This window comes from Aythya fuligula, chromosome 1 (assembly GCF_009819795.1).
Source record: "Aythya fuligula isolate bAytFul2 chromosome 1, bAytFul2.pri, whole genome shotgun sequence".
Taxonomy (NCBI): domain Eukaryota; kingdom Metazoa; phylum Chordata; class Aves; order Anseriformes; family Anatidae; genus Aythya; species Aythya fuligula.
In genome coordinates this window covers 118694182-118712833 of record NC_045559.1, presented here as the reverse complement: position 1 = coordinate 118712833, position 18652 = coordinate 118694182, and the positions used below count along the sequence as shown (strand labels likewise).

The following is an 18652-nucleotide window of genomic DNA, read 5'->3' as shown; positions in this document are numbered from 1 at the left end:
TTCAAGTTACTACCAAGCTGGTATTTGGGAAGGCAAACCATAGATGTCTGCAGTATGTGACTACTTAGTTTTGCAGAGGAACACTTAATCTTAATTTACTTGAAATGAAGAGAGCAAGGCTGTGGTGTGATCTGCCATCTGATTTAACTTTCTAAATGTTAAGTTTCTTGGGACACAAATAGTTGTTTGTGCATTTGCATGCATGCCATTTCTGTCCACCCCCAGCCTAGCTTCTCCCATTCTCCATGAGATGTTGTGGGGGGAAGGGGGGGGGGTTGGATTTGTGACAACTTTTCTATTTCCTGAAATAATTGTATTTTTTTTCTGCCATACTTTTTTTTTCTTTTTTTTTTTTTTTTCCTTTTGTCATGCCCACAAACGATATAATGCAAATCATCTGTTCGAGTCTCACGGTTATCTAACTGTTGCAGTTTAGTGTTGGTCTTGAAAGGATGGTTACATTTTCAGGTTGTTACAGGCGCTTGAGATGCAACAAAATTGGTATAACAAGACCTCTGTAGCACTTTTTACAGTCTGTTATTCACTGGGAAAGAAAATAATTGATAAAAATAGCCTTTAACATGCTTATAAATACCTGCTGTGTTGCACATTTTTGGGGCCTGACATGCAGGATGTGAACAACTCATAGTATCTTTAGTAAAGTCACAGAGCCCTCTCTGGCCACTGTTCTTCATGCCTTGTGCTAAGAATAGCTCTGGTGAGCACACAGAGTACCAGTAAGCTGCAACAAACACGAAGAAGATGAGAGAGTTCAGGAGGATGAAGAGACCTGAGGAGTTTTATACTAAAAGGAAAGAGGTAATACGGTCCACGTCATTAATCATTGAGCTGTCCTTTCTAGACTGTATCTGCATCAGTTTCCATGCAGGTAACACCCAGGGAATGCTCGTTTCAATTCTCGATCCCAAAGAGATGGTGTTGGCTGAACACAAGCTCAGCTTACCTGGGGAGGAGAAAGAGCTGAGAGAATTGCCATTGAAGAGCATTGTGGTATTTTAGATCTGACCACGTCCAGACTGTTTTCCGTTCTAATTTCTGTAATTCGCAGAAACAGATGCAACAGGGATGTGTGGCAATTCACACCAAATCAGACCTGAGTAAATGTAGCTTTTTTGGTATTGGTCTAACATAACCCACTTCCCTGAGGTTGACTGTGACTCACTGTCTTCAGTCCTTGCTGGTCCCATTGATTCTGTAGGCAGAATTATTTTTCGTTCCTTTGAAAATTGATATGAGGGTTGCAGGTGCTTAAGTGCTTTCTTAGTTTAGCCCATTAACTGAGGGACGGCATTTAGAGAACCTTCCATCTGCGTGCTGTAGGTAGTACTCTGCATTGGGTTTTGTCTGTTTCTGTAGATTTCCCTTCGACCTTTTTCTTAAGCAGAGCACAGCTTTTCCTCTGCTGTAGGTTTGAGGTAATCTCAGATCTCAATGCTCTTGTTTCTTTGTATTCACCCTGAAATGAATGTTCATGTCCTTGCATCCTATGCTAATGGAGAAGTTTTGAATGGCAAAGCTGCTGCTCCCTGCTGGAGCAGGTCAGTTTTACAGGTTCTTTGTGACTTTCTTTAAGTGTGTTTTACTAGTTATTCCCTCTCTCTCTTATTTTGGCCTTTTCTCTGCTTGTTGTATGCCTTTGAGCCTTCTGTGTTGTAGAGAATTTTCTCTACGTTATTATGTCACATTGAAGTAATGTTGTTATTGAAAAGTAGGTTCTGACTGCATCTTTTTTATTAAATACGATAATTTAAAGTACTGCATAGGTATTCTAACAGTGAGCATTTGAGGTTAGAGGTTATTGAGGTTATTTGAGGTTATTTCAAGAGGGTAAAGAAACTTAAATCTGCCTGTATTGCGTGTGAGCTAAAAATGGGAATGAAAAGTGACACTGAACAGGAATTACATCTCAGCATTAGGGTATTGTTGCCTGTGTTTACCCAAAGCTAATACATGAACTTTGTATTGCATTTTCCCTGCATCCTTCACTGATTCCTCTCCTAAACACATTAATGTGTTGTTGTCAAGGACCATCACGTCAATAAATCTGAGTTTTTCCAGTGTCTTACTGCACCGATAAGAGATGCAAAACAAATGTAATTCTTAGTGAGGGGCTAAAGCGAGGCTCAGCAACCTCCATACATGTATGTAGTGATTGTTTACTATAAAAGTGGAAAATAGGTAGATTTCCCAAGGATATTGCATTTAGCATGTGTAAAGGCCATTGTAAATGCCACAGGAGAGAGTCTGTGGGGAAAGAAGTCAAATATGTCAAATATTTCTACTGAATATATGTTGTTTTGTTTGTGGATTTGTTTTCTGAATGCAATTCAGAAATTACATTTGCATAAATTCTAGCATCAGAGGTCATCTATTTGTTTAGAACTGTTTGTTTGTTTTCCCGGTCATTGCCCCTTTACTACCAATGTACCTAACGATAAAGAAAAAGAATACTTGGATTCAGAAGAATAACTATTCTCCCTCCCCATGTTGGTGTAACCTTGTTAGTTTTCTGAGGTGGGCACATGCACTGTTATTTTCCTGTTACAGGGATAATGTTGACATTTTGTAGCACATACTGGGATCTTTGAGTTCACTAACAGTGCCCAAGGATACCCATTTTATCTGTGCTAGAGGTGGGAGTGCATAAATGGTAAAGGCTGAAATTTAGCTTGAGCTTGAGGCGTGTTAAGAATAGGAAGAAATATGACACATTTGTCAGTGTGTGCTGCTAATTGTCCTGCAGTCTTGTTCACAGAATCTCAGTCAACCATACAATGTAATAAAAGGACAAGCTTTATTTCTTCTTCTTCTTTGTTGTTGTTGTTGTTTAAAAGAAATTATAAAGAAAGCTAGCCCAAATTAGAAAAACAAACAAAAAGAAAAATACAAAAATTATGAAATTTTTGCTGTTTATTATTTCTACATTATGTATAAAATTAACTTTTTTGGATTTTTATTTTTTTTTTTATATATTTTTTAAGAATGATTGCTTGTTTAGTTTCTAAATCTCCCCTGCTGTTCACCATGTTGACACAAGCCTGCTTATCACTCCAGCTTTCTTTGCTGCTGAGCCTTTAGACAAGATGGTTGGAGATCTGCATTGTCACAGACCAGTTCTTTTTGTGTGGCCCTTCCTTTCAACTCTGTCCTTCCTTCCTCCCTCTAGCTGCTAGGGAACGAGGTAGCTCAAGATGTGTAGTTAATTTCCCATGAATTCATTAGACTGCCAGAAATTGCTCAAATGAGCAGAGGTGGTAAATGCTTTCCCCATCATTCTGTTACCGTACTTTTTTTTCCCCCCCGAGTGACATGTTTAAACATGTATATGTGTTTTTTCACATATCATTACAAACTCCACAGAGAAACTGCATTTTTTTTTTTTTTTTTTACAAAGGGACCAACTCTGCAGTATATGAATGCTCACCTTTTAATGAGATTAAAAAAGAATTAAGTTCATGGGGACATAAATCGACGACATCCAAATACAATCTAATACAAACCCGAATTTGCTGAAATTTGCTGAGTTGGTGTTCTAAAATATTTTTTTTTCTTTTGATACAGCAGATACTTCAATTCGATTTTATTACTTTGAGCCACGTGCCCTTCAGTGCCCTTCAATACTTGATGTATATAGAAAACACTTTGCATTTCCTCTGATTTGGTCATGCCTTTTTCCTTTTCTCTCACTATGGCTTTGCAATGCAAACTTTATTTACCTGTCTGTATCAGTAAAGCTTTTTCACTGCACTTATTCTTTCCTATTACAGCTACCTAATGCTCTTTTCTCTTGACCTTTTCCACTGCCTTCTTTAAAGAACTTCCCAGAAGCCTCTGACAGAAAATGGACCTACTTAAATGTGCCTGAAACAGATGGTGATACTGTGAGTTCTCCTCAATCCTCTGCTTAACTTTGAAGGTTTCTCTCTTTTATCCCTCTGTGTTCAAGACTGTGCCTGTCTGTCTTGCAAGCTTCCTGTGTGATAGGATTTATATGGTTATGCATGTTCTTGAACAGTCTTGCTCAAGGACTCAAACCAAAATGTACACCAGATTTCTGGAATGCCTTTGGTTCCAGTGGTATGCACATTGCTCCAATTTTCTTTAAAAACATTTAGTTCTTTCCTGATTGTCATCTTTTGAAAGAGAATATCCACATAACAATATAACATAGGGTATCAGTGAAAAGAGATTGGGTTGCAATATATTATGCCACAGTGGAAAATTTTGTGGGATTTTTGCTAAACCTTTTCTGGCTTTAGGAAAATTGCGTAAACAATGGGTATCGGAAGTTTGCTTATATGGGAGATTGGTGTCACTTTAACCAAACATGTTTTTTATCATCTTCATTACAGGAATCATCCTTATAACTTTTTCTAATGGTTCTGTCAGCAGTTATCTCATGAGACTCAGTAAAAATCAGGTGGACAGCGGAGGCAGTGAGGTCATTTTTATCTGCTTAGAACTTATGTGAGCTTACAGTTTATGTAGCCTGACTGCTCTTCAGCTCATGCATGAATTAAATGGCAGTAATTTAGATTAAGTCATGTTTATAAATAGATTTGAGTCCTGTGTGTAAAAAACATCAACAGTCTAGACAGACATTTATGCTATTTATGCTAGTTGCAGTTCCTACTCCCTTTACATCAAATAGACTCAGGTAGCATTTCTCTTCTATCCTATGTCTCTTTTCATAGCAAGTCCTAACAAGGGAGACAGTATTGCAGGGTTGTGGCTGAATGAAAGAGCAGATTCGGGAAATAAAAATTGTTTAAGCTTCTAAGTCCTTTCTCTCTCCCTCCAGACAAGCATAAACAGCATGCTGAGCGTATATAGTGAAACTGGTGACTATGGTAACGTGAAGGTCAGTGGAGAAATCCTTCTCCAAATCAACTACAGCTACAAAACAGGTGCCCTCAACGTCTTGGTGAAAAGTTGCAGAAACCTGGCTGTTGCAGATGAAAAAAAGCAAAGGACTGATCCGTAAGCACAGAAAATTCCTTTTTAGGCCCCGCTAGGGCTGTTGTCTGACACATTGCTCTCTGTAGTCATCAGTGATGTAGCCTGGGGTTGTGATAGAAACCTGGGAATTCATAATATCCAGTTGCTACAAGCCAGCGTTTGGGTGATGGTTGGTTTTGGATTCCCTGTGGGAAATGTATTTCTAATATATTCCTTAGGGCAACATGGACATATTCTGGGGAAACAATATTACTTAAATTATCAACCCGTTTGCTAGCAATCTCTGCAAAAGGACAAAAAATATGAATGCATAGGGAGACTGAATTGATTTCTTACTTTTAGAAGCAACACTGAAGTATATGATGGTGTTTAAGAGGGAGGGAGGGTAATAACTTTGTGGTTTTCATGCTGTGAATCCATAGATTCACTTTGCAAGGACTGTGTTTTGTGAGAGTCTTTTAGATTTCCGAGTATTCTTAGTTTTCAGAATATAATGTAAACTCTTTCATAGTTAGAAATTAATAATTTATATCTCTAATCATGTCTAATCCTGTTATATGTAAGGTAGAAAGTTTTTAATTCTCCTGTATTTTCAGTGTATGTGTTGTCAGATGTAATCAGTCAGTAATCATACACTACAAAAGCTGAAGTGCTAGGAAAGCTTTCTGCAAATTAGTTCTGTAAATTAATTTAGCCCTTTTGTTACTCTGAGCCTATCAGAACAACATCGCAATGTTTCTAGATAAAGTCCATACCTTTCCATGTTTCACAAAGTCTGTTACATGTGTGTGTTGTTTAGACTGCAAAAATTAATTTCCTCATATATTTTACTGATGCAGGAATGGCACGTCCTTGCTCAAACTGGTCATTTCTATTCCTTGCTAATAATTTACTACTTGATCTGCAGATATGTCAAAGCATACCTCCTGCCTGATAAGTCCCGCCAAAGTAAACGTAAGACCAAAATTAAAAGTAACAGCACCAATCCGGAATTTAATGAAACGCTGAAGGTGAGAACACTGTCTCTCTCATGGGCTGTGATGAATGTTCTACTTGTGCTCACAGGCATTTTCTGTAAGTGCTCCAGTACGGGGATTAGACTGTGGAAGCAATGCCTCAAAGGGAAGGTGTTTAAGCAAAACATCTAGGAATAAATCCTATGAGTTTTAATTTCTGGTTTTCAGCATTGAGGAATTGTTTTTGTTTGGTTCTCCCCTCTACAGGTAAAACTTACATTACTTTCCATGGATCTCTTCCAAAACTGTTGATGTTCCCATCTAACCTGAGCTCAGAGTTCTTATACGTACCTTAAAGATTTTGAAAGCCCTAAGTTACAACTGTACTGAGGTAGAACTAGCTTAAAAAATCCTGTCTAACTGAGTTCTAAGAGAAAATAACCTTTAGCAGTAAAAGCTCTTTGATAGCTAGCAAAGCTGTTGTTGGCATTTTACTGTGTTCCTAAAAAGCTGATTGAAGTGCATTTTATGTTGCAAAAGAAAATGATAGACTACTGCCTTGACTGGTGGAGCCCAAGTGCCTGTGATCTTTCAATTCTTTTCTCATACTCATGTCCAGCCTACAGAGGCTGGAAAGATTTTGTGCTCCTCACCAGCTGCTTATTTATCTGCTTGGCTTTGTGGTGTAGGGCTGAATGGTAGAGTGTGAATGCCCAGCTCACTGCCTGGCACCTGGACCGCAGGCTCCTGGTGATTCTGCTTGCTGTCAACCGACAAGAGTCATCCCAGCCAGCTGTCATGAAGCCAGAAACTTTCCTGTATTATCCTGAAAGACTCTGAAGGGAAATTCAGTGATTAAGTAAATAAGTTTCATATAATAGATGCTAATAGATGTTCCTTGGCCAGTGTACTTGACCTAACCTGGCTACAAAACTATTTTGCAAACTTACACATACATGTACTTGGTCTGGCCAGGCTGCTTTCCAAGGGAGAGTAGCCTGCACAGCCTCATTTTTAAATGGTTTCTAGTAAAGTTAAGATTTGCCTGAACTGGAGGGGAGAAAAAAAAAAAAAAAAAAAAAAAAAAAAAAAAAAAAAAAGGTGTTAGACTCTTTAGCAGGGAATGTAGTTAGCACTGAACGTGTTTGCTAGTAGGGAACTGCAGGAATAGGACCTAGCAGCTTGCTAAAAATGCAGATTGTGTCAAAGAGGGCTTACTTGTATTGTTGATAGGTAAATGAGAGCTAGATCTATTTGCTGCAACTGGTATTGCCATTAAAAAAAAAAAAAAAAAGAGAAGAAAAAAAATACATTTATATCTTCCATCTTTGGCTTGTATTCTAGTATTGCTGAATAGTGCAGCTCTCACAGTTGGCATCTAAGATATGAGCATTACAGACATATCTATGCATTAATAGCCTACTTGTGTGGCTAGCCAACTGACTTGAATGTTTCAGCTTCTGGAGAACACGTCTATGTCCAGACATTGTTCCTGAGAACAAACAGAAAAGAAGACATCTGGATCTCCTCAATTAACACTAGAAGAAGGGTGAATTTCATGGAATTAGTAGGCCTTTCCCTGAAAGCAGAGCAAGAATTCCAGATGTTTATAATTTTCTATATATTTGCTAGAATATGTTGCTACCTCAGAGGAGTTTTTAATAGCTTTCAACCAAGCTGCATGAAAGGTGCTACTGAGACATTTTGGTGAATGCTTTGCAGATATGGTTTTACTTGTTTTCAGAATAATTTTTCACAAGTTACAAAGATAAAACTGAATAGGAAAAGAAAACAGTGTACAGCAACCTGTCTTTAGGGATGAAAGATCCAGTGGGGCTTCTTACAAAATAAACTTTGGTGTTGATCTACTTCTTTTACATAAGCTATATGGAATTAACAGGATGATTGTTTTAATCATAATTATTTACTTTATAGCCATAAATACCCAGTAAGTAATACAGAAAAAAAAAAAAAAAAAAAAAAAAAAAAAAAGAAAAGAGGTTTAACAGTTCCCTGTGAGATTTCTAGCTATAGACAGCTTATTTGCAATGAAAACAAATCTCTCTTTCATGCTCCACTTATTAACTGCTGTGGGCTTCATGAAATTCAGCTATTGCTGTAAAAGGCTCCATGGAAACTATTATTTGTGCTTATTCTGAGGGTTCTTTTTTCTGTTTTTCTGTTGGTAGTATGTCATCAGTCATACGCAGCTAGAAACCAGGACCCTGCAGCTTTCTGTCTGGCACTATGACAGATTTGGACGCAACAGCTTTCTTGGAGAAGTGGAAATTCCATTCGATTCCTGGAACTTTGAAAATCAGGGCGATGAGTGGTTTGTGCTCCAGCCCAAGGTAAGGATTTCCAGGGGCCAATGAAACTGCTGAGAAGCAAATTTAGCAAGGCTTAGTTATTTTTCCTTTGGAACACGTTTGTAAAATGGTGACTCTGTGATTGTCAAATGTGGCAATAAAAATAGTATCTTTGTGTTTTATTCAATCAAAACCCACCGTTCCTGAAGTCTTCATGAAAACTTTTTATCTGGTTGGCCACTTATACAAACAAAACCCAGCACTTTAAATAATATATAAGTTTGTCTTGCAACAAACTGCAGAGGAAAAATGAACTTGTAAAGAAATTGATTTATTTTTTTCTTCCAGAAAATAGCAGATGAACCAAGGAGCTTCTTTGCCACCCCCCCCTATCCAACCCTGAACAGTTCAGTAAAGCAAAAGACCTTTTTTGTTTCAGTTCAATGTGCTTCACACTTTTCAGCGGTAACAAAATGACTTATTAAGCTCTTATTCACCGTGACTAGGAAGGTGTAAGATGAGGCTTCTCATCAGGCAAATCAGTTGGTTTATGAAATAGGACTTTCACTGTACTTAGCTAAGGATAGGATGACTTCCATCTTTAAGGCACCCCCTGCTTTGGCAAAGGTGTTTATTTTCGGAAGAGATTCAAAGAGCTGTTGTAAGCTCGAGAATTAAAGGCTTCTCAGTTGTTTGCTTCTGCAGCAGCTGGAATCCCTAGGAATTTCAGGGGCTTAAATTGCTATTTCAGAAAGTTTATTTTTCTTGTTGTAGAAAAATTGAAGATTGTACTGCAGATGACGTGGAGATAGACTCAGATGACTCCTTTGTTCTGTGTTCATTATATTTAAAGAAATATTATATTTAGGGTTTAGAAGGGACTGTTTGATTTGTGTCTTATCCTCAAATGTCAGATGAGTCTGATTGCTTTATAATTTCCTGGTATAGCCCTTTTTGGTGCTAAGCCATCACAAATTTATACCTCAGTAAATAATTAGCCAGAAAATACATAAGGAAACTGGCCTCCTTTTAACATTCAGACACCTCCTGCTTTAAAACTGGCATGGAAGATCATTCCTAGTTTCCTCGTTTAGCTTTATTAATGAGAGTGACCATCAGCTTTTCCTTCGTAGCCCAAAAGGGGGATGGGATACCAGGAAGAGAAGGTGGCTAATGAAGACAAAAAAACTCCAGTCAGTGCTGTGTCTGGGCGAGGGTTATACTATCCTTCTTGGATAACTTGGAGAACTTTCACCCAACTTGCATCATGTAGTTTGCTTTTGTTGGGTCTATGCTTGGGGTAGACTAAATGTCTGCTGCGTCTCTGTTATGTCCTTGGCTGGTGTTAGATGTTGCTCTTATTTAGTACCAAGTATTCTACCATGGTCGATGTATCTTGTATTTGTTTCGCTTACATTTTGTATGCAACATTGGTCTGAAATTGAGTGTCTTTTCATGCAGTAATCTCTTTGTCTTCTCCGTTCAGTCTCCGGGGGCTTTCTATGGGTGGTTTCTTTTAATCTAACAAGAAAAAAAAAAAAAAAAGTCCTGAGACAGTCCTGCTCAGGAAAAATAGTAATGATGTGTTAAGCATTTTAGCCATTCCAACTGGAAGGTCTTGTCTGGTTATTTCCAAAGCTGTTAAAAGGACTTTTAAACTTTTTCTTTTTTACCAAAGAAAGCAAACACAAAATTAGTCTTGTCTGCTTCCTACATTGTTACAAATTATGTTTCTGAACTTAAAATGCTGCTAAGATTGTTGTCTAGCAAAGATAATATTGTTTCTGAAAGATTAATTATTGCATTTTGAAATAAATAAAAAAAAAAGTACAGGTTAGCATACAAACAAGTTACATGCTGTTCTCCCATATGAATTGCATGATATAGAAAGGAATGGCAGTGAAATATTCCCTGTGTTTTACTACATTGCTTTGTTTTATCATGAATCATTTAGCTGCCTTAGTGAAAGTGTTGGAGACTTAAGACCTATTTTTTTTCTATGAGCACTGCGTGGCCTGTTTTCAAGAGGAGTATGGTTAAATCAGAAAATAGTTCTGTGGTTAAAGAGGGGAGCAGAGTCTAGAGTCACGGTATATGCGGCTTTGGAGAGGGGAAGGTTGGCAAATTGTTCCTGATGTAAGAACTTATGCTGTCATTTGTCTACCAGTAAAACAGAAAAAATAATCCTTGCTGACTTTATGGGAAATTTGATGCTAAACCTACATAGTTCAGGCCCTAAATGAACTGCCTAACTAGCAAGATTTAAATCATGATTTCTTGTTGTTAAAATTATTCCACAGCCATTTGCTACAGCTTTTATTTTGTCCTCTGTTGTAGCAACTGGCATCAGTCACTGGTGCCATCGTGCTACTTCTAAAGACTATTGTGTGTTGTTTCTGGGCAAAATTCAAACATTTCAAAAGAAAAGGAACCTGAAATATTGGGTGGAAAAGGACACTGAGAATAACCTTAGTTTTTAGTTTTCTATTTCAGAGCTGGACTCTGCTCTCTTCTGCTGTCATAGTTCCCCATATCTCTATTTCAAGAGTGACTCAAGAGTGACACTTCTAAAATAAATTAAACCAATTATGGATTTAAAACCCAGTTGGGGTAAATAAGGCCATCAGAATGTCAGCTTAAATTAGCTACAGTTTATTTCTTCAGAAATAAGTTCGAGTTCTTTGTTTATTTGCGTCACTCATTCATGTTAGGTCTCTCCTTCCTGCTTTTGTTCTCTGCACTGTGTCTAATGCCGTGTAGCTTTGTTCTTCTGAGAGCTTGAACTCTCTGATTCATAAAGTTTTCTAAAATGCGATTGTATTCAATCTGAAATGTTAAATTATGTGAAAGCAGGAAGATAAATCTTGATATATTTAAGAAACATTTCAAACAGTATAGGTACAATAAAATATCAAATGGAGAAAGTGAATGATTAACCTTAGCTGGATTTATGTTTTTTTCATTATTTTTTTTTCCTTTCAGGTGGAGGTTGCAACAGATGTTGGACTTCAGTATAAAGGAGAGCTGACAGTTGTTTTACGTTACATTCCCCCAGACAGAAACCTAATGCTTCCTCTAGGACAGTTTCAAGGTAAAGCAAACATTAATGGCAATTTATGATACCATCCCCCTGGGTATTAAAAATTCTCAACTAGTGTGAAGTAATGGAATTAGAGAAGATTGAAATTAGACTTAAATATATTAGTTGTCTTTATCTGTGTAACTTTTGAGTCATGAGTATGTTTCTCTTCCTCTATCCTCTTCTGTTACATTGGACCTAAGGAGAGGGAAGGGAAAGAGGAGTGTGCCATAGTCAAGTATTGGTGCATCGATTTGACCTAATTAAAAAATGCTCAGACGTTAGTTAATATCACAAAATCACAGAATTTCTAGGTTGGAAGAGACCTCAAGATCATCGAGTCCAACCTCTGACCTAACACTACAGCCACATACAAATAAATCTTCTAAATTGTAGTCTGTGTGTTCTTTGTTCAGCTGGCTACATACAGTGTATAGCTGATCAAAGTAACAGACTTCCCTTAGTTCCTCTTGCTTAATTGTCTATAACTTTACCTATCTCCTCATTTTAAGTCTTTTTCATGCTTCTTTAACTTCTGTTCAGTTTTGCTGTATTACACTTCTAATTCAATCCTGTAAAATGTTATTTGAATTGTTTAGGGCAAGCCATTATTTTCATTAGTAGTGAGCAATGGATAATACAGTTACTTACTCCTTGCATTGTAGTAGCATGAGGAACAGCAATCATCTAAAGAGAAATCAGTCACTGGATAGCACCTGAGATGTACCAGGTACAGGTAGTCCAAGAAGAGTTCTTTCTTAGTGACAATATTGCTATTTAGCATTAGGATTAGATAGGTATAAAAGATACTTTTTAAATTTTTTTTTTCTTTCTTTTTTCTTTTCTTGACAAATGATATTCCCTCTGCTTGAAATAATCCCAAGGTTTTATCTCTTGAAAGCTAATTGCTGCCTGAAAAGTATGGACATACACTGCATTTTTTTAATTAGTATCACTTTAATATCACTCTTCATCCTTTTTTTCTTCTGATGTTTCCAGTCCCAAACAGCGTGCATGATCCGTGATTATACCTCCTTTAGAATCCACAGCATCAACAAGTACATGTGTCCTCATGTAGCTGTTCAAATGCAGCACCATGTCCTTTGCCATGGAGTATGAGGAGAGGAGCAGTTTGTCCTTACAAAAGGAATATACACAGTATATTTCTGCATTTTAAATTTTGGGACAGATGTTACATACCTTGCTTGTGGTGTCGGACTGCTTTAGCATCAGAGATGGAATTAGATTCTGAAAAGAGATCGGGGCTTACAGGATGTGCAGTTCTTTCTGTTCAGCATAGTAACACACCAATGATTACATTCAGAAAAGACTTCAGTTAGGATATCCAGTTGTTTGCAGCAAGGGATATCTGGTTATACAGTCAAGTTCTTTATCAAATATGGAGTGATTTTCTGCCCTTGCCTTTTCAGTTTCTATACCCTTGACAATCAGGATCTGCTCATAAGAAATGTTTTAATCCCACTGAAGGAAATGAGTGAAATAATCCAGCCAAGAGAACTTAGATGTCCAAATCAGTTTTTCAGTGTATAGTTTCTGATTATGATAATGATGTTGCAACTCTGTTGTATATGTAGGAAAGAAGAGCTTTAAAAAAGGAAGAAAGGGAGAGACTCATCTGCCATCTGGGGGTATATTAGAAGTCCTCATCAAAGAAGCTAAGAATTTAACAGCGGTGAAATCAGGAGGCACATCAGACACTTTTGTGAAAGGGTCAGTGTTTTTTTTTCCTCTGCATTTTAATGGCTGTACTTGAAGAGCATTTTGACTGATCCTATTTTATTCAATATGTCTGTATATGTGTCTGTGGGGGGGATGTCATTACTGAAAAGCAACGGGCACTTTGAAATGGTATGGCGAAGGATGCTGTTGGCTATGGGCAGAGAGGTATGAGTTGTCCTAGTGGTTAAATACCAGCATGTCTGGACTCAGTCAAGAAAGAGTATGTAGTCTGTATCACTGACTCCATTCAAACATGTGTTCAGTGTGCTAAGGTGCACACTGTTATAGAATATAAACAAAACACTTTCACTGAGTTGGCAGAGAAAGGTAGGTGAACATTGGTGATTCCTGAAGGCAAGAAGATGTAAACTGGGGTTCACACATTGGAGATGACACCTGTACCGACAGTGACATTTACATTTCCAGCAAATTGAAACTATATGTGTGTATATATATATATATTGACTAGGAGAAGTAGCCTTGTTTTCAGGAAGAGACAAGTCTGTTTGGATTCCTCATAAAACTGCAAATAGCTTGATGGCTGCTCCATCACGCTGAGGTTCTTTCTAGTGGATGTCAACTGAAACATGCAGAAAGAGAAAACTCATGATGTGTGTGAGGAAATTCTGTTCTCAGTCGAGTATAAAAGAATGCTAAATGAGAAGATTTTTCTCTCTTTTACCATAAGTATATATTTTTTAGTGTTTAATTGGGTAAGATCTTTGTCATGCGGTACATTTTCAAGGAGCACGTTTAAGTCCTAAGGGTTCCCAGAAAGTCTATCACTGACTTCAAACAGTGTCTTAACTCTAATTGTGTCTCATTGTTAACATTTAATATTCTTTGTCAGAAGACATTTAAAAACTCTGCTCTAATGGCTTTGAGGTTTGATTTTAAAGATGCATCATTCTGAAAAATGTAGGGTCTGTGTCACTTGTATGCCTATATGCAAGTATATACATATATATATATATAAAATTAAATATATATTTGCATCTTTTTATTCAATAAGCAGCATTTCTGTTGGACAGTCAAAATCCAGACTATTGAAAATGCTACATGTAGGACATACTTGCAATTTGAATAAAATGAGCATATTCCTGCATACCTCATCATATTGGATTTTTCATAAATTAAGAAAATAATGAGTTTAAAACATTTTTCTTTGCCAGTTTTTGCTCTCAATGCTGTTTTTCAAAATTGCTGATTTTTAGATATTCTCCAGTTTATCAGTAATGGTTTGAGTATCGTTTACTAAATAGTGACCATACAAGAAATCCTGCCCTTGACTCCTAAGCAAAGTTGAGACTTTGTCTTAATTTTTAGTGTGCTTTGAACACTCACTAAGCTCATACACATCATATAGAAAAAGTTTGAGCTATTCTTACTATGGATTTGTTCTCCTATGCCATCTCTTTTCTGTTACATGTGAGGGCATTTCCTTTTATTGAAAAATAGTGTGTCTGATCTCGCTGTGGCTTTTTTCCAGTTGGATCTTGCAACAGGTTTCATGGAGAAAATGTTTTCAAAGCCTTTTTATGTTAGCAGTAGCAACGTGTGGCCAATAATTCTGTGGAGTATTTTTAGTTAGTGGCATCTGCTCTTGCTGACATGGATTATTCAGTGTGGTGAAACAGGCGTCTGTTTTCCTGGGACTATTGATTGGTTGTCTGTCGTGTCATGGCTAAATGCATAACAACGTTGCCGTGAACCCATAGAGGTACAGCAGTAGTCTGATCCACACAGCTAGTTTGAGACTAAATTAAAGTAATTTAATAGCCTGCTGCAGTGAAATAGCTCATGTTTTTTCTCAAGTAAAAGCCTGGACAGGAAGCCTGATTGAGGTCTACTGATATAATTTGTTTGTATGCCTGACCCTTTAATATTCATGTGCAACTCCATAGTTACTTTATTAATATTGCTGAAAAACATGAAGGTACAGACTGTGAAAAATTGTACTGAACTCTGATTTTGAAACCAGAGTATTATTTTTGCTTAGTTTCACTAAGGGAATTCTTCACTAAAAAATCAAATGTGAAAAAGCATGTCAGACTTTATGGTATTAGTGTTTCTGCTCTCAGTAGGGTGACAAGCAATTCAAAGTACTGGTGCTAAACTTCTGAAGTTCCTTCTTTATTGATCTTTTTTTTTTTTTCCTTTCTGGAGGACCAGCTTTGAGAGGAAAGCTGGACAAGGTGACTCTAGAGATTCCTTCTGGCTAACATTTTTATGATTCTGTCTGTATTTAGTCTCACTGAAATAAAAAGTATTTTTATAAAAAATGAAAGGTATGGGACAAGGAGACATAATTTCATTTTCTGATAACTGACATTGTAACAAACGGAGCACAAATGCATATGCACTTCCGGTATACGCTTAATTTAATTACAGTGGGAAATGGCCTCTTGATCTTATTTGAGATCTCATCACGATTATTATTCTTCGTTGATATTATCTGACATCCTATTGACGTATTCAACTTTCCTTTTCTATATGTTCCAGATACCTGCTCCCAGATGACAGCAAAGCTACAAAACACAAAACTCCCATAATAAAAAAGAATGTGAACCCCCGGTGGAATCATACATTTGCTTTCAGTGGCTTGAATTCCCGGGATATACATAATGTCTGCCTAGAGTTAACTGTGTGGGACAAGGAGTCACTATCCAGTAATATTTTTCTGGGAGGTGTCCGTTTGAGCACTGGAAGTGGTAAGGTCCCATCTAACAGGTGATTGCTTTGCTTGTTTTGCTCTTATCCTGCTCTTCTTTTCCCACCCCAAGTGATTCATGTACATGAGGGATAGAAACGTTATTGAATGTGTGGATAGTATATGCCAATTTGGAGAAACTGGAAAGGGAGAGAAGGCAACATGTCATCTCTATCTTCTATAGAGATTTAGTTCTTTCCTTCATTGAGTGAGACACAAAAATGTGGTGCCCAATTGCACTTCTGAGCAGCCTAGAAGAACCAGGAATAGCTTGGAAGCATTTCTCGGAATCCTGATGAGGAGGAAGAAACTACTTTTAACCAGCAGCAGCCTTTCTGCTGACAGTGGTATGATCTGGAAGAGATGTGAATCCTCAGTTAGGAGAAGGTTGCCTGCGGTGCAGACTGGGGAGGTTTATGTGCATCTATCCATGTACCACAAAGGAATTGAATAACTGGTACACAGTGGGAGCAAATCTGTATATAGGCAGTCATGTAAAGTGCTTGCCATCTTTCTATAGACTGTTGGAGTGAATGAGCAATATTAAGTAACTGCTTGCTAATATGCCAAAACGGTTTGTGTTTTGCAATTGCCAGGTGTAAGTAATGGCAAGGAGGTTGACTGGATGGACTCTCAAGGAGAAGAGCAGCACCTCTGGCAAAAGATGATTGACAGTCCTGGAGCATCTGTGGAGGGGATATTAATGTTGAGATCCAGCATGGGAAAACGTAGACTCTGAAAGACTCTCAACTACTGAGGGGTACCACAGGTACTCCTGATTTCAGTGGTGTTCAGCCCCTCACACTTTGCCTACTGGAAAGTGGTGAAGGGTTGTACTCTTTGCCTTGGATATTAAGGCTCCAAGTGAAATTTTAATGCATTCTGCACTTTCATGCACATGTTTTTAACCCAGGCTTCTTGGACAGATTATGTTTCTCCTGAAGCTCGTGAGTATTTGACCTTGTACAGAGATCAGGCTGGCTTTCTCTGTCCCTTCTGGTTACTGGTGTACAGATGATGAACACCTCTGCTGGTGGGGGACATAGAGCTAGCAACTGTCTATGTAGTCATTTAGTAAGTAAAGTTTGCTTTACATATCTCCTCCTGGGTCAAAGATGGCCTAGAAGACAGTAGTGATACAGTACAAGCAGATTCAGAATGAGTCTGTGCTTTGTTATTTGCAAAATGAGAAGCCATAATGTTCTGAAGGATAACAAACATTTTTTTTTTCATGTTTGCTTTTTGGGCTATGCAGTGTGCAGGAAGGCAGGCTTGGAACCAAGCAGCCCTCTAAGGAAAGCCAATGCACTCATCATTGCACACTAGAAATAGTCAGCAGATGAAGGGGTATAAAGTGCCAATGTTGCAGCATTCTCTGGGTTATTTCAGTGCACTGTACATAAGGCAGGTTTGGTTCAATGTGATTAAAGAGCCTCTAATGAAAATAAATGATAACAAATCCCTATAAAATTTCTACAACTATGTGGTATTACCATGCTTTTCATTCAGTTGACAGCTCTAGCCAAGATCTTCCAATGTCGTTGAACAGAGGGAGTATGTTCACATGCCTGTCGCACCTGATGAGTTGCTGAGATGAGACACATACTGGTTTGGGGCATAAAAAAAAAAAAAAAAAAGTGGAGTTTTCTCTGAAGGGGCTGGGATCCTGTAGGTTTTGGCCAATTCTAACCTTATTAACCACAACAAGTGTTCAAGAGTAATTTTGCTCTTTGGTTTCATAAAGTGATCTTTGTATCTGCTTAGATCTGTCATCCTCTGCAGACTTAGTCAGGTCACTTCTGAAGAACATGCTGTTTTGTATAGTCATGGGTACTGCAGCATTTAAACAGCAGTAGTACCGTAATAAGAGAGGATTATAATCTCTTTCAAGGACAGCACAAGTTTGGATAAAAATATAACTGCGTCACACATAATTGCTCAGGGTATGAAACAAAGGAAGACTGGTAAACTGAATGAAAAGTCCTCTGAATCTTTCAGAATTGGAACATAGCTTCCTATTTGAATGGGTAAATTAATCTATAGCTACACTTATCCCTTATTTTTCTACAAATGTTTCTCTTTTGGAAGTAATATCGTATTAGTACCATGGAAACAAATTTGAATATTTGTAAACATAATCCTTACATAAAATACTGATTAAAAAAAAAAAAAAAGCTTTCAGAGGATGTTTCATTCCCTGTACATCAAAACACCAGTGTTTAAAGATTTCTGTGAAGAATCAAGGCCATAAAATCTTACTTGTTTGAGAGATAGAAATGCTGTTCTTCACAATGTAGAAATCACAGGAATTCTAGATGGAACAACAACATATGGAGAAATGATAACTAACTAAGTGTAGGTTAAGATTTTTTCATCCATTACTGTTCTAGTGTATAGTCAGTAAATGTGCTTAGAGCTGAATCCAAAATGTTAACATTTAATATCCATTCCTTCCCACTGCTCCCCTCTTTCCCTCCTCTCCCCAAAATACACTATTTTTGGTTTGAGTGGCTTGAAACTGTGGGGAAGTTTGCAAGCAGTCTTTAAAAATCCCGTTATTATTAGATACATTAGGTTTATTTATTTTTGTTAAAAATAGAATCTTAGCTTTAATAAAAACAGATTGATTTTAATTATTTTTTTTTTGGTTAAAATTATGATATGCCATTGGAGATAATGCTTTTGCCCAGTTTGATACCCCCAGTTTTTAGAAACTGCCAAGTCATCTTTGGAGTTTCCATAAAGAATCTCAAGTAGGGAATCAAATGTCAATAGTTGTTCCAGTTGATTTCATTTTCCTTCTTCATCTGTTCTTAATTTTCATCTGAAATCCTGGTCATATTGGGCAACAAAGCAAGCTTACTTTAGTTTTAGCCTA

General features: G+C 37.4%; 1 protein-coding gene across 2 annotated transcripts in view; it reads left to right on the top strand.

The window, feature by feature from the left end:
- The window catches only part of SYTL5 (synaptotagmin like 5), an 82607-nt gene extending 64656 nt beyond the window's left edge, over window positions 1–17951 (top strand). For both annotated transcript variants that reach the window (XM_032199621.1, XM_032199629.1), the window contains exons 11-18: window positions 3837–3902; window positions 4823–5001; window positions 5888–5990; window positions 8126–8287; window positions 11228–11336; window positions 12920–13055; window positions 15567–15775; window positions 16371–17951. In XM_032199621.1, the coding sequence (XP_032055512.1) occupies window positions 3837–3902; window positions 4823–5001; window positions 5888–5990; window positions 8126–8287; window positions 11228–11336; window positions 12920–13055; window positions 15567–15775; window positions 16371–16513 (1107 nt within the window). In that variant the 3' untranslated portion in view covers window positions 16514–17951. The remainder of the gene's footprint in view (window positions 1–3836; window positions 3903–4822; window positions 5002–5887; window positions 5991–8125; window positions 8288–11227; window positions 11337–12919; window positions 13056–15566; window positions 15776–16370) is intronic.
- Window positions 17952–18652: the final 701 nt, after the last annotated feature.